Source organism: Gouania willdenowi, chromosome 18 (assembly GCF_900634775.1).
Source record: "Gouania willdenowi chromosome 18, fGouWil2.1, whole genome shotgun sequence".
Lineage (NCBI taxonomy): Eukaryota > Metazoa > Chordata > Actinopteri > Blenniiformes > Gobiesocidae > Gouania > Gouania willdenowi.
The window spans coordinates 8,285,249-8,300,678 of NC_041061.1; the positions used below are offsets into that span (position 1 = coordinate 8,285,249).

The 15,430-nt window shown below is 37.6% G+C and overlaps 1 protein-coding gene across 4 annotated transcripts in view; it reads left to right on the forward strand.

Annotated features, from left to right (window-relative positions):
• Positions 1 to 15,430, forward strand: part of stim2b (stromal interaction molecule 2b) — a 58,341-nt gene that overhangs the window by 30,757 nt on the left and 12,154 nt on the right. For all 4 annotated transcript variants that reach the window (XM_028474471.1, XM_028474472.1, XM_028474473.1 and 1 more), the window contains 2 exons: positions 14,645 to 14,756; positions 15,269 to 15,380. In XM_028474471.1, coding sequence (XP_028330272.1) covers positions 14,645 to 14,756; positions 15,269 to 15,380 — 224 coding nt within the window. The remainder of the gene's footprint in view (positions 1 to 14,644; positions 14,757 to 15,268; positions 15,381 to 15,430) is intronic.

Below are 15,430 nucleotides of genomic sequence, written 5' to 3' on the forward strand. Positions count from 1 at the left end.
TTTCAAAAATGCTTCTGTGCCATTTTTCACCTCTTTGTCTTTATATGGACTGTAAGTCTCGTCTGTGTGTTTCCAGTGGAAGGCCTGAATAGTTTTGGCTCATTACGGAGGATTTTGGAGTTTCTTCTCTTAGTTTCTGAAAGATCCGGGTTTCGGTCATTTGACCACATTTGTAGATGTTACTCATGGGTTGAGCCCCTGTTGACATGATCTGTCACAGGTTTGGTGTACCTTTATGTTTGATGCTATTATTAGCTTAGATGTAGCAAAAGAGACAAGTTGAAGCTCAGAAAGCTCATGACTCAGTCCGAGTTTGACTTATGTGTAACCATTGTTTTTTTTTGCCATTAAAATGTCAAGTATTTTTTTCTGATATTGTAATTAGTCTCAAATCTCAAACTATTTGGTAACATTTAATTAATAATAAAATACTTTGCTTGATCACAGAATTTGAGCCTCAGATTATCTGTTTTTCCCCAAATCTGTTTTGTGTTTCTTCAAGTATAGTTAACTTTGTCACTTTTATCTATCTTTGGCTTGAGATGTGCAATGCTGAAATAACGCAAGATTGCATAAGCAAAGATTTTAAGCGAAGGTTTGTTCATTTAATACACTTGCTAGAGATTGAGCCACGTGTTTAATGGGGAAAAATATGGTGGAAATGTGTAGTATTATCCCAAAACATGTCGTTGATGGTTTAGCCTGTTTCATGGAGCTATTTCCATTTCAGGAGGTGAAGGCCGTCATTTTCCAAAATTTTGTATCTTAAGATTTTTCACAAGATTTTACATTTCCGTCTTTTTTGCTGTGCATTTATTTACCTGAAAAATTGCACGTAAATGTGTAAAATTGTCCCAAAACATGCATGTGAGGGTATATTCTATCTGACTTTAAAAAGAAATTGAAAAAGGAAGCAAATTCCGTGATTTTTCTTCTGCTTTTCGTGATCACAGAAAATTTCAGACCCTACGCAACAAAGAAATAGTCATGTGGTTGTGACTGTAACTCAGCGCAGATTCAAACTACATGCTAGCTTGTAGCTCATCAGCAAATCAAACATGCTAAGGGAGAACAAAGGTAGAGCTATGAATAAGCATTAACAACGATAGTTGTTTGGTTACTACTGTTACTACTGCTCATACTTTTTGCAAGTATGTTTTATGATGCTTGACTAAGGGATAAAACTTGATGAAGATGGATTAATAGTTCTCAAAAAAGTTATGTGTTCGAAAAATGCATTTTCGGTTTTCGGCCAAAACAAGCTGACAAAAACAGAGTTGATAAAACTGATTTCTCCTTTGAAGCATTAATGTTAACGTATACAATTGCAATTGTACTAATAATTTGCATAATAGTTTATCTTGGCATTTCGTTTTTTGGCCTTGGTTTTTGGTTTCGGCCAAAAAAATGTATTTTGGTGTTTCCCTACTAAACACCCTGCTGATAATTCAGTATGTCTATTGAACCCAACATACTGTAAGTACTTTAGACTGTGAGGGAAAACTCTGAGTGAACATGCAAACTCTAATGACAGCAATTGAATCTGTGACGTCCAATCTGTAATGCTCCGACACTACTTTACTTTCCGCACCAAGCAGCCATCATTCCACCCTATTATTAGTTTTTACAAAAGTTTTTTTTTATTTTGAAATGATACAGGTCTTGTGCTTTCAGCTAATTACTGATGTAGTTGTAATGACTCTTAGATTGAAATTACAGGCTTTGGTAAACAGTTATTTTGTGCAAATGCTGAAATATTTAGTGTTGTATGAGATGATAGTCTTGCTGTAGTTGTGCTAAAATGGCAGCGTGGATGCTGTTGTGCTTTCGCCGAGTACACTTTTTGGCAGTGAAGGGCTTTAAGTCGTGACTCAGTTATCCAAGAGGATGGAGAGGGAGGGGGTCAGTGGATGCTGGCCTAGGAGAGGATGCCTCATCGCCCCTTTGCCTTTTTGCCACCTGGCTGAAACCAAACACCTCTAACTAAATATCTCAGTGAGGCGTCTTCTTTTAAATCTTTATCACAGTATTTGGGAGGATGAGGAACACGAGTGGACTGTCACATTTGTCATAGGGAGTTTTGCTTTTCATGATGAGCATTTTTAGAAATGATTAGGTCATAGCTGAGGCTTACAAGAAGTCGTGTCGCTGTGACCCTGGAGATTTATGACCTGTGACTTTGAACTAATGTTGTGAATCACATTTTTTTGTATGAAACATAAAAGAACTTGTAAAAAAAAAAAAGAAAATGGATGATCAGTGACGTATGAGACTATACACAAATAAAGAGCATATTCTTGGTTTTTGAGAACCCCATGTGCATCAATAAGCCCTGTCCACCCATGACCTTCTTGTCGCTAGGTTATGATTTTTCTTTCCTCCCTGGATAACGTTTTATGGATCATTGCTGACAAAAAACACCTTGTCAAAACTGCACCTTTTCATTTTGTCATTGCAATTATGACTTACAGTATGTACTACAGCAGCAATTATTTGGGTTAGCTGTATATGTTTATTGTTAAGGTTAGCTGTATATGTTTATTGTTAGAGTTAGCTGTATATGTTTATTGTTAGAGTTAGCTGTATATGTTTATTGTTAAGGTTAGCTGTATATGTTTATTGTTAAGGTTAGCTGTATATGTTTATTGTTAGGGTTAGTTGTATATGTTTATTGTTAAGGTTAGCTGTATATGTTTATTGTTAGAGTTAGCTGTATATGTTTATTGTTAGAGTTAGCTGTATATGTTTATTGTTAAGGTTAGCTGTATATGTTTATTGTTAAGGTTAGCTGTATATGTTTATTGTTAAGGTTAGCTGTATATGTTTATTGTTAGGGTTAGCTGTATATGTTTATTGTTAGAGTTAGCTGTATATGTTTATTGTTAGAGTTAGCTGTATATGTTTATTGTTAGAGTTAGCTGTATATGTTTATTGTTAGAGTTAGCTGTATATGTTTATTGTTAGAGTTAGCTGTATATGTTTATTGTAAAGGTTAGCTGTATATGTTTATTGTAAAGGTTAGCTGTATATGTTTATTGTTAGGGTTAGCTGTATATGTTTATTGTTAGTTAGCTGTATAGTTATACCTAGGAGTGTTGATAAGGTTTTACATCAGTTCTCAGATGTTGGTTTATGATCAATAAAAAAAATGAAACCAGTGATTTTGTCTCCTATTCATCAGGGAATGGGATTCTGTCCACTGTGATATTGTTCGTTAACAACTTTTTCTTGAATTCATTGGCCCTAAAACATCACACTTTGGTTCCTTGTGATTTTCTGCATTACTAAAAACCATCAAAACCCGAAACACGAGTTGTCTTACCGACACTAAGGGTGTAGATAAATCTTCAGAAAAACGAAGACTTTAGTTTTGGTTCGTTCGGACTCAGAAAGTCTTTACAATGAGCTGTTGTTTTTCCTCTTTTATTGTTCTCATGTGACTGCACGCTATTTTTCACCAGCTAATGTACCTTCACCCTGCAAAGGTGATTTACTGTATTTAGTATGCTAGACATGTTGCTCTTCAAGTAGAACAAGTTATCATCTTGTTGTTATGCCATTGGTTTTTGTTTTTGTCAGCTTCATGTCTGGAAGATCTTTTTCAAGAGTCTGAATTTCATTATAATTTTTGTTGTATTGATTTTAAATGCCCCACACTGTAGTGGTGTTACTGTTAATATTGCATAATCACTTAGTCTTATATAACCCATCCTGATGTTGAGCATAATTTAAATGATTATGTGATACAAATAAGATTTCATAAGAAAATACTGTGGGTGTATTATGGTTGCAAACACATTGTGCAACAGATTAGAGGCAGTCGTGGCTCACGTGTTATTCTCTCTCTCTTTGTTGTATCACAATAAACACGAACACGAAAAATGTGATCATGATGTACTTTTGTTGATTGTTGGCTCACATTTATTTATTTTTTCACTTTTTTGAGCCTCCTCTTATTGTCATTATTTGTCATCGTTTTGAGCATACTTTTACTTTTAGCATAGTTAATACTAGTTCTGAACACGCCAGCATCTTTTTTTTATTTATTGTGCTAATGTAATACTGTTTGTGTATTTAAAATCGACTTGAAGCTGTGAATAATTTTTATTTGCATTTTTTTTTTAATTTTATTTACCACTTTGCCCCGTTTTGCTGCCTGCCACGTGGTCGCACAGGTAATACTTTGGCTAAGTTGTAATATTAATAATTTATAAATACGCACAAAACTCCAAAGGAGCATTAAAGACAAAAATATTAGCATTTGTTTGCCCAAGCTGGTAGATATGACTTGTTAAAAAAAAAATAAAAATAGTAATGTCTTGCTTATTTTGTATTTTGCTAAAAAATATGCAATATTTAAAAAAATATAATTTGGTTAACATCCCAAGAAATTCACTATTTGTAAGTTTAGTTCATCAATTAGGGTTTGAATTTGTGTTGAGATTAATTCTATTTTGATACAGACTTAATGGGTACCTATGGTGAATTTAAAGGCAAACAAAACCTTATTGAAATGTTCAATGTTAAACTTGCCACGTTACTAACAAACACATTTCAGCATTGTTAATTTACGTAAATTGTTTTTAAATGAACGGGAGACACATAATCATGTTTTTTTCTGATTGGCTGTATTTGTAATGAAGCTTTCAAAATGGTCTGCAATCTACGCATCTTTAAGTGGATTTTTCTCCTCGGAATCACTAAAAAGCGATGACTCGCTGATCCTGTCCCTCTCTCGCTCTAAAACAGTTTCCCAACCGTTTCTGTCTCATGTACCCCCGAGGCCTCTTTTCAGATTAGGAGAACCCCTTCGTCATTCCAGTTTAGTAACCTTTCTTGTTTTATTTTACATGTTGTTAACATGTTGGCCTCTTAAATTTCCTACAGCTTGAAAATGTCAACCTGTACGTTTAACACACACTGAATATCAATTTTGTGCATTACAATTATTGTATATCAGAGAATATATTTACCTCAAGTTTTAGTAATGTGCATAACACGTTAGTAACAATTTAGTAGGATATTATCCTTCAACTCTCACATAAAACAAACTTCAAGAACTGCCTTCTTTCATCTCCGTAACATTGCTAAAATCAGATCTATCCTGTCTCAGGGCGACGCCGAAAAACTAGTCCATGCTTTTGTTACCTCTAGACTGGATTATTGTAATTCTCTTTTAGCAGGCTGCCCGAGCAAGTCGCTTAAGACACTTCAACTGGTTCAAAATGCTGCAGCACGTGTACTGACTAAAACTAGGAGAAGAGATCACATTACTCCTGTATTAGCCTCTCTGCATTGGCTTCCCATAAAATATAGAATAGAATTCAAGATTCTTCTTCTCACTTATAAAGCCCTAAATGGACAGGCACCAGTCTATCTCAAGGAGCTTGTAGTGCCATACAATCCCCCCAGAACACTACGCTCTCAAAATGCTGGACTACTCGTTGTTCCATTCATCTCTAAAAGTAGTATAGGAGGAAGAGCTTTCAGTTATCAGGCCCCACTTCTCTGGAACCATCTACCAACCACGGTTCGGGGGGCAGACACCCTCTCTACCTTTAAGGTTAGGCTCAAAACATTCCTCTTTGATAAAGCTTTTAGTTAGGAACCAGCTCATAGCTCATAATTAAGATGCAATAGGCATAGACTGCCGGGGGGGGGGTCTGGCATGCTCGGTTGGAGAGAGGTTGGAGAGGGCGTTAAGAGAGAGGTCATTTAGGTTAGAGAGGGACCGGAGAGGGTCCCATTCCTCTTTCAAACACTCCCTCTATGTCTGCTTACTCCCTTGTGTGTTTGCTCCTGTACTCCTTCTGGCTTTTGTCTTGCAGGTCCGTGGGATCCTCAGTGTGGAGTTACAGAGACTCAGCGGCTCTGTCTCCACCCTTTCCTCTGCACACACCCAACACAGCATAACGTGGATGGCTGTTCATCATAGGAATGGGATCCACACAAGGTTCCTGCTGCTTAACAGAAGGTTTTCCTTGCCGCCATGATGAATTCATGTTGGGTGTGGGATACATATGTATGTGTATATACGTATATATGCATATGTGTGTATCCATAAAATGAAGAGTCCGTCCTTAAGACTGCTCTACTGTAAAGTGCCTTGAGATACCATTGGTTATGATTTGGCGCTATACAAATAAAGATTGATTGATTGATTGATTGATATTAAGGCCACAATATTGTTTATTCCATTAATGCTGTTTATTGTCCACGGGTGGAAAAGATGTTTGATGAGCATGTACAGTGTCTGAAATAGGCTTAAAAATGACTCGGCATGTTGGAAATAGATTCATCAATGTTTCCAAGTATCCCCTGCAATGTGTTGAAGTACCCCTGGTTGGGAACCACTGCTCTAACAGATACCCGTTTACACCAACTACTGTATATTGTAGTTATTAGCCGTATCTTTAACTTCTGAAAAGCTTTCCACCAATAGGAAACTGTGTTCACGCGCACTGGAATCAACAAATCGTCATCACATCTGGCCAACAGCAGCTGTTCCCTGTTGGTTCTGCCTCGGCTGGTATTTCAAGGAATAAAATTGTACTTTTCTGGTGTTTTTTTAAATGAATGTTTACATCTTTTGTTTTTTGGATATAAATAAAATATTGATTGATTTTGTAACCATAACTAGCACAGGTACCCTTTATGCCAGGGATTCATCCAAAGGCTTGAAAAAACATGAAGTTCTTGAAAAACTATTGTCTCACACATGCTCACATCTAATGACAAGTTTTAGGGTTTGTAGTCACAGAGTTTAAAGAATGTATAAAGACTGCTCCATTTTAATTATTAATATGTCATATAAAGATGCATGAGAGCAGCATTAACGTCACCCAATTTTCTTTCAGGTATCAATGGTTTACTGAATCTGATCAGGTTTATTGATTAAGTTTTGATCAACTTAGTTTAAATTAACCTAATTCAAATTATCCTATCTTCTGTAGCTCAGATGAGATGCTGTTCGAATGTAACATTCTAATAACTTTGCTCTAACAGACTTTTATTTTGTAAACTGAAAGTTCCCACTGAAACGGTTGTACTTGAGGTAGCTAGCTGACTGTGAATGTGTACCTACGAGGCACGTCCAAATGGCTGGAATAAAAAACACAGTCAGGACAGGAGAGGGGAGGGCTCTGCACCTATTAAGCAGTTCCCGGAAACATTTCCCTATAAAAAATGTTCTTTGCCCCACGATGACGGCGTTTCATGCCGATTCTGTCCATTTCCGTGTTTAACCGTTTTCTTTGGTTGATTCCGTGATTTCGTCCGCTACTCTGTTTTTATTTCCGATTTTATAGGGCCCTACATTTATAAAACGTGGAAAGATTTTTTTCTTTTAGCAAATGTTTCCCATCATGCTCTTGGTAGCACAATGATGGACAAATAGAAACAGCTTTTAGCTACAGCTGCCTTGTTTGTAGTGGTTTGTTTGGAAAAAATGCATTATTGTTTTTTATCTGCCAGTATATTGTTTGTTACGCAAAGACTGAAAGACTTGCAATAATGTCAAACTCCTTTGATATTGTCTTAAAGCCAAGACTAGGAAAAGACTGACCCAAAACGTCTCCGATTACCAGCGTACACCAAAGAATCCAACTACTGGCAGTCCTCTGGGACTTTGAGTTTTGACTGTAAAAATTGCTAGCTGTGAGTGTAGCATTAGGCATAAATTCATTGAGAAGTCCATGTGAAATTAAATGCACTGTTGGATTCAATGTAGGGTCGAAGTAGGTTGTAATGTTTTTGAATTCAATGCAAAAACCGGTGAAAGGATGATGTAAATCTAGTTTCAATTTGAGTGTAATGTCATTTCAAAGTTGGATGTGCAAGTAAGAGTTCAATCAAGTCCAACGCAATGATGAATTCATATCAAACGTACGTCATAGGTGAAAAAGAAGAGATGAGGTTGTCTAACTTATGAAATATGAAGTTAAATGAGGAACAGTTCTGTCAATAGGTGAGGAACTGTGGCTTTGGAAATTAGAAACGGGAAGTAGAGACAGAAAAACTAAAGGAGGAAATAACCTCTCATTTAAATTGAAATCTAAAACAATCAAGAGCTATACTGGGAGAAGTAGTTCTTCTTTTTGAGGATGCGGTAGAAAGGTTTACACAGCAATGTTCAAAATAAACACACCCTTAAACACCTGATCATAGTATCTCGTGGCAATTAAGTACTTTTCACCATCCAGGAAATGAATGACCATGAAATGCGGTTAAAGGTAATTTAGCTGATTGCGTTTGTGGGTGTTGTCTTAGGTTTAGTGGAGTTTTCTGGTGGACTGCAGAGCAGAGTCACAGGGGACGGCAGGTGCTCGTCCTCAACTCGAGGTGCTGCCTTTCTGCCAAGGAGACGTTCAGCTGGATCGAGTTGCATCACTTAGAAATTACATGAATTTGACGGGCGTCACGGCTGGGTGTGTGTGTGTGTTTCTGTGTGTGTAACTCATTAGAGCTTGACAGGGCATGTATAACAGTTTGGCAGAAAAATGAGACGCGGATGTGATTTCTGCCGAAGCTTTACTGTATGTATATCTTACTTATGTCGAGGCTCATGTGAACAGAGGACACTTAAGGAGGCCTGGAGGAGCTTTTTTAAATCTAGCGTGGCTATAAAAAGACAGTTTGTTGCCGTGTCTGGGAATGTTTCTTACGATTTAGATTACATCTCGAGCCGTTTCATATGGACACATTTGGATGCTTTCAGTCATAGTCCCATTGGTTGTTATTTGGTAGATCAGTTCAACAAAAGACTTTTAAGTTAAGTACAGACTCCCAAATTATACTCCAGTTCAATAGCCTACTTGAGTATTATATTTGGGGATTCTAACATTACTTTCACGCCATTACATTTGAAAGACAAGTGTTGTACTTTTGGCTTCTCTACATTTATATAGATGCCTTCATTACGTAAGTGCAAGAGCAAATCAGAAAAACACGAGTCACATCACCAGCACTATCAGTGTTGTTTGGACAATTGCTTCTACAGAGATGGACCTTGAGAAGGATGAAGATTCTACCTTGGAACCCATGATGTTAAAGGCTTTAGAAACTAAAAATAATTGGTATCACAACAACAGCGATTAGATTCAAGACTGGTTAGCTTAACAACAGAGGCATTGAACATTGTAATATTAGTTTTTTACGGTTTTCTGACAACGAGTAATTTTCAGTCATATTGCGACATTTCCGTCTCACTGACGCCTGTTACTCGGAAAGATTGCCTCAAAATGCGCGATAGTTACTCAAAGCATTCATGTGAGGATTTATTCTGTCATAATGCAATTATTGGACAATTATTTTTTATTATTTTGTTTGATGTAATTTAAAAATATTAATATCAAGAGCACTCGGAAAGCGAAAACTTCCTCCATGGTACAAAGGTTTGTAACACTTGTATGGCTTGTACGAAATTTCTATTCAGATTAATAACAATACAGTAGGTCCAAAGGTATGGGCACACCCATTTAAAAGAAAAATTCCAATTAAATGTGCAATCGTGATTCAATCCGGATGAATCTTGGTCGGGCAATTAAAGAACCAACATAACTGAGCAAAATTTCATAAAGATTTGTCAATTATGATCCGAAATATGAACTCTTCAATCTATTATTAGATAAATATTGTTGTTTTCATTTCGGGAAATGAATGCCGTAACTTCTGTACGTTTTCTGGGATTGACAGAAAATTGTAGGACCTAATTGAGTTGCTATGTGTCAGTAAAGAGAATTTTACTATTTAGATTGTAATGGTGGTTTTCTTTCAGTTTTGATTAGTGTGTTGCTAAAGCTAGCTATCTATTAGCTAAGCTAACATTTTAGTTCAGTCATTGTTTAAACTTGCCCAAAATATTGTTTTTTTTAGAATAAAACCGGCCCATTTGCTTCAGTACTAGCCTAATGGCTACACATGGCTAACAAAAACTCAGAATCAAAAAGTCTTTTTATTTCTCAACAGCTTCCTAAAGCTTTGGTGATACCTCAAGTTTGGCACTCCTTGCAGTGTAGTCAGCAATAATTACATACTGTAACTAAAGTAATTATCGACTCTTAAAGGTTTCCTTGTTTGTGAAAGGCCTCGTCAGTTGTTGTTTTGAACCTGGAATTTTCACGTGTTCAAGATACAATCATAAATAACTTCAAATCCTTGTTGACAGACAAGATCCAAGGTGACATATCAGAGTGATGACTTCATCAAGTGAGTAATAACTTTACATTTGGCCAACCTGCTGTCATGAGAGATTAATCCTCTGTTCTTCCAGCAGTTCATGTTCTCATAAATCAAACTTCTGTAGTTTGCGTCCCAAATATCAGGCTTTTTAATAACAGCTAATCACATCGACGTTCATCTTTCTGTGGCGCGTGTTTAGCGTTGATTAATCCTTTGGAGTATAAATAATTGTCAGATGGAGGATATGATGACGGATAAACCACCGGTATTGAAAATGAGCACTAAATGAAATGAGCTGATGTGGATGGATGGACCGATGCTGTAGATATTAGAGGCGAAAGAGGGTCATGGCTGCTAGAGAGAGCAGAGGCTCATGGGAGGACTTCAGCCAAGTAGTCTTCTAATCTAATGATGTGGACAGATATGTCTTTGTGTGCTGATCTGTTTGTCTCTGTCTGAGGGTGTCAGCGCGGGGCCGTCATGGACGCATTATTAAAGGGTTTCTCTTGTCTGTTTATCGGCTGAAAACATGAAGCTTGTTTTAACATTCGATTTGAAGAAATGTCTTATTTTTGCACCGTCTTATAAATAAACCCATACTTCTTGCCTTTTGAGTTTGACTATGTAAGGACTCACAAAGACGTATGAAGGTTATTTAAAGTAGTTCCATATCTCAACACTTAGGTACAGTTACATTATATAGTATAGAGGAGGATTTTCGCAATGTTTAGAAAAGAAACACCCTCTCCACTTTTTGAAAAGATGCACATGCGTAACATTCTGGGGAACGCCTATTAAACGTGTGCGAGACGGCGTGTACGTAAAATTACCGACATGTTATATTTTACAAGTAGACCAAGAGTTTCTTAAGTTTCACACCTGTGTGCATCTGCAAATTTACCAACCTTTTTACATAATACAATGACTAATATGGAGTATTACTGTAACTATCAACAACTTGTATTTCTTTTGTTGTGCCAACAAACCAGTTAAAGAAACCACTCGGATCAAAATCTAATCTCTTCTTTTCTTTTCAAGGCACCAGAGATTACTTGCAGTCTTGGTTTTTAGTTCATTCTCTCCTATAGTATCTTTGGTTATTGTGTGAGTGAGAATTGAAATGCTTTGCAGGGATTGTTTGGACTTGTGTTGCACTTGTCGCGGTCGCTCCTGTGACTCAGCGGGCAGTGAGTTTGTGCCGGGTGTTACGTCAGCCCGAGCACAAATTTGCATTTGTATTGTGAAAGCGGATTTTGTTCACTTTGTGTTGATGGAGCTTTTCAGACCAACATGGGAGTCCTGAGGGTGGCACTGACACATTGGCATCTGAGATAGTAGACCAGGCCAGGGAGTAGTTTTTTTTTTAATTAAGAACTTGAAATTCTAACCATGTTGGCTTTCTAATAAATACAGTGGTGATAAGTTTTTTCCCTAAATAACAAGGAATTGCCATAAGCTAGTGTGAGTCAGACAGTGTTTAACATCTGTTTATAGGGTTGCATTAAGGCATCACTTAAACACACTTTGCATCACTGGGTGTCACACCCAAATTGCTCAGGTGTTCACGCAAACTGGATTTTCCTCCGAATGAAAGAGGAACTGCATTTTGATACTCAAGGTAATGTTTGTGCAGTACTTCCCCTTTGGTTGCAAACCAGTTATCATGTGTATTAAGTTAATTTCCGTCTGGCACGTGTGATTTTCATTTTACTAAAGCAATAAACATGAGGTTTTTGCTTCAGAATCTCTTTCGGGCATTTCAAGCTTTTTGCACCTGTAGTTTTATGTTGATGATAGTTATATGGTGCACAAACACCTTTTCTTAAACACAAGCAAGTTCTCTTGACTAAATTTCTGAATTAAGTTGCTGCCACATGATAGTCTCATTAGCCATGATGTCTCACGGAGTGACTGTATCATCAGGATTGTTGTTTCTAACTTACCTTTTCAATGTTTGACCTTTTCAAAGCACTTCAAAGCGGTGACGAATGATGATTCCATCTGCTTCGGGGTTGCACATGTTATCTTTCAAGCTGATGAAATCAGGGTGTGCTGTTTTTTTGTTTATCAAGTCAGTTGTGAAGCTCATCGATCTGTATCGTGGTTCATAGTGGCAGCATTCGTCTTGTCTCTTCCTCTTGGCCCCAAGAAGACGAGCACAGATGAAAATCTTTTTCTATGTTTTTCTCCCATCCAGGTATTTTAAGATGTTCAGCATTTTTAGCTGTAGGAGCATGAGCCGGTTTATTCTTCTGTCCAAAAGTGCATCTTCTGCTGTTTGGCTCGATTACTCACCTGTCGTCACAGAGCAAGAGCAGTAAGCCATGTCCTAATAAAATTGAACTGGTATGCCTACATGCGCTATTAGCTCGATTGATAAATCGCACTAACCTTGTGTGGTAATCAAGCTACTGCTAGTCCCATTCAGGCCAAGCTAACCTATTTACACCCTTGAACTTGCGCATACAGTACGTCACTCCCCATGAGATATCCAGGAACAAGTCAGCATGAGAGAAACGGAGAAAAAGGACAAAAAACGTTCATTTCCTGAGAAAATAGTAATTTTGTTTTATTGCAAAAAAATACTAGTTGAAGTTGCTTTACATTGTAAATGGTAAACTTTGCCTTTGAAAATGGCTTTCTTTCTTACTATGGACTTTATATTTTGTTAAGCGCACTGAGATGACTTTGTTGTAATTTGCGCTACATAAATGAAGTTGAATTGAATTGTTTTAGTGCCGAGCGGCTTCCTTGTTTGGGGGTGTGGAATTCAAACAGTTGATCAACATACTGATTGTCTTTGGCTATCCACAATCTCTTGTTATCCTTTTCTACAACAACAACCAAAAATTGCCTGTTTAAGTAAAACACTTGGCTACTTAAGCATCTATTCTGACTATGAGTCTGACAAACGATGCGTCGGGAGTTTGTGTTTTTATCGCAGCAGTGTAAATCATACAGTAAAGTCAGCTGTTTGAAACACTCACCAGAGTCACTCGTTGCGGACACATTGCCTCCTTCCCTTCCTCACTTCAGAAATAATCAATTTAAGACGGTATTTGTTGGTTCTTTTCCTACCGCTGCATCGCATTCAGTCAAACAAGTGGAGAACACGTTGGCTCATAAGATAAAGGCGAGGCAAGCGGTTCCGTAAAGTGAAACTGTTAAACGCTCGCCTGCGATTCAATTCCCCTTTATACTAAATGGAAACATTAATTGTGGAAAAATTACATTAAAACGATTGAAACAGCTATTAGCAACCTTTGCTGGGGGGTTGGGCTAATCCAAAGTAATGCAAATGGACAGCCTTTGTTTCTTCCCCCTTGGCTGGCCGCTCTGAGGTGACAAAATCTTCAGAATCTTTGAAGGACAACATTCAAACGGTCATAACTTCTTCAAATATTACTTGATTTCTATGCATGCAATACCATTGGAAACCTAAGTTAGAATCCATACTTTCAGAATCTATAAATACCTCAAAACGCCCCCTGGTTTTTTCCAGGAACATATCGCCCAGGGGGCGTTTTGATATATGCTGTTGGGAAACACTGAGATAATTTTTAAAGCTAACATTTGAAATTAACATTAAGCTAATGTTAAACCAACATAAAGCTAATGTGAAAATAACATGAAGATAGCAAAAAGCTAGCCCGAAGCAAAGGTAAAACTAACATTCAGATAATATTAAAATAATACCCTGAGCTAGCATGAAGCTAAGTTAAAAAATATAACACAAATCTAATGTGAAACCATCATGAAGCTAAGGTCAAGCTAACATGAAGCCAAGTTGAATTTACCGTTTATGCAAGTTAAAGCTAAAGTGAAGCTAATGAGAACTCAACATTAAGTTATTGTGAGAATGCTTTAAAAAGTGTCTCTACTTTATACTCTGACATTTCTGAAACTGTTACCAGACAGTTTTGCGTAAAAGTAACATAACTCTCATTAGCCATCCAAACAGCTAATGTTGTGTAAATCAGACTGATGTTCAAAGCCTGCATTGTGTTTTATTCCTAGGCCACACACGTACAATCAGTCGTCCATCTTTGGGCTGTTTGATAACCAGCCACAGTCTTTGTTCATGCTGCCGGTGCTTTGGCAGAGCTTTGGTTAGTTTGTTTGCTATGGCTCTCCCTTCAGGGCCATTTAGTTCCCAACTACCAAACGAGGGAAGCCGGAAACTGGCACGCAGTCATGCACACACTCCTGCATTTGCACACACTTCTGCACACGCACAGGTGGAGATGGGGCTTTTTCGAAGTCCCTAAAAGCAAAGTGTGAGTGTCCGTAATGTGTGTGATGATTTAAAACTAGCTCTGTCAAACCCCCACATGGACATATGCAGAGCGAGCATACACACCATGACCCCCCTGCACCCCAACCAAGTTCTCTTTTATAAAAACACATTATAAATGCTGCAGAGGTATGTGAACTCTTACGTTTCTCTCTTTCTGTTTTTTGCCAGTTTATTATAGAAGACATGAAGCAGCAGCAAACCAACAAACACAGCAATCTGCACCGGGAAGACCAGCACATTACTGTGGAGGAGCTGTGGAAGGGCTGGAAGACCTCTGAAGGTAAAGCACACACAAGTTGTTGAAAGACACAATATGATCCTAAATAACCGTGGGAATTTTATGATTATTGCGATTATAGGGACTGAGATTCGATCATAAGCCGATACATCGCAACCACTGATGAATTTTGAAAAAATAGCATTTTGACTCAGACACATTTTACTTTTTAATAAACCAGCAGAGGATTTCTGTAAACTGTTTAGTTAGAACTGCATGTAAAGTGAATAAAGTATATCTGATTCTAATAAACAGTTATTGAAAACGTATGCATTGATAGTCGATTACCATGTCTGAATGAAGATGCATCAATTACTTCTCCCACCCCTAATTGTAAATATGAAACAAGGGATCCCACTGTATTCAGCACGTGCAAAATCACTACAATTCTGCCATAAAACATTGTTATTCTTTCCAGTTTATCATCATTTTACATTTACTTATCTCTGTGTTAACTATTCTATCATTCATTGGCTGAAACACACAACCTTATCCCATCACTTGTGCTTTTTCAGTCCACAACTGGACCAACGACGACACCGTGCAGTGGCTGAAGGAGTCCGTGGAGCTGCCGCAGTATGAAAAGAACTTCCGCGACTTTCAGGTCACGGGGAACACGTTGCCTCGGTTAGTTCAGAGCTGCATCCTCACATGGCACGTCCCTATTTGGGGGCTTG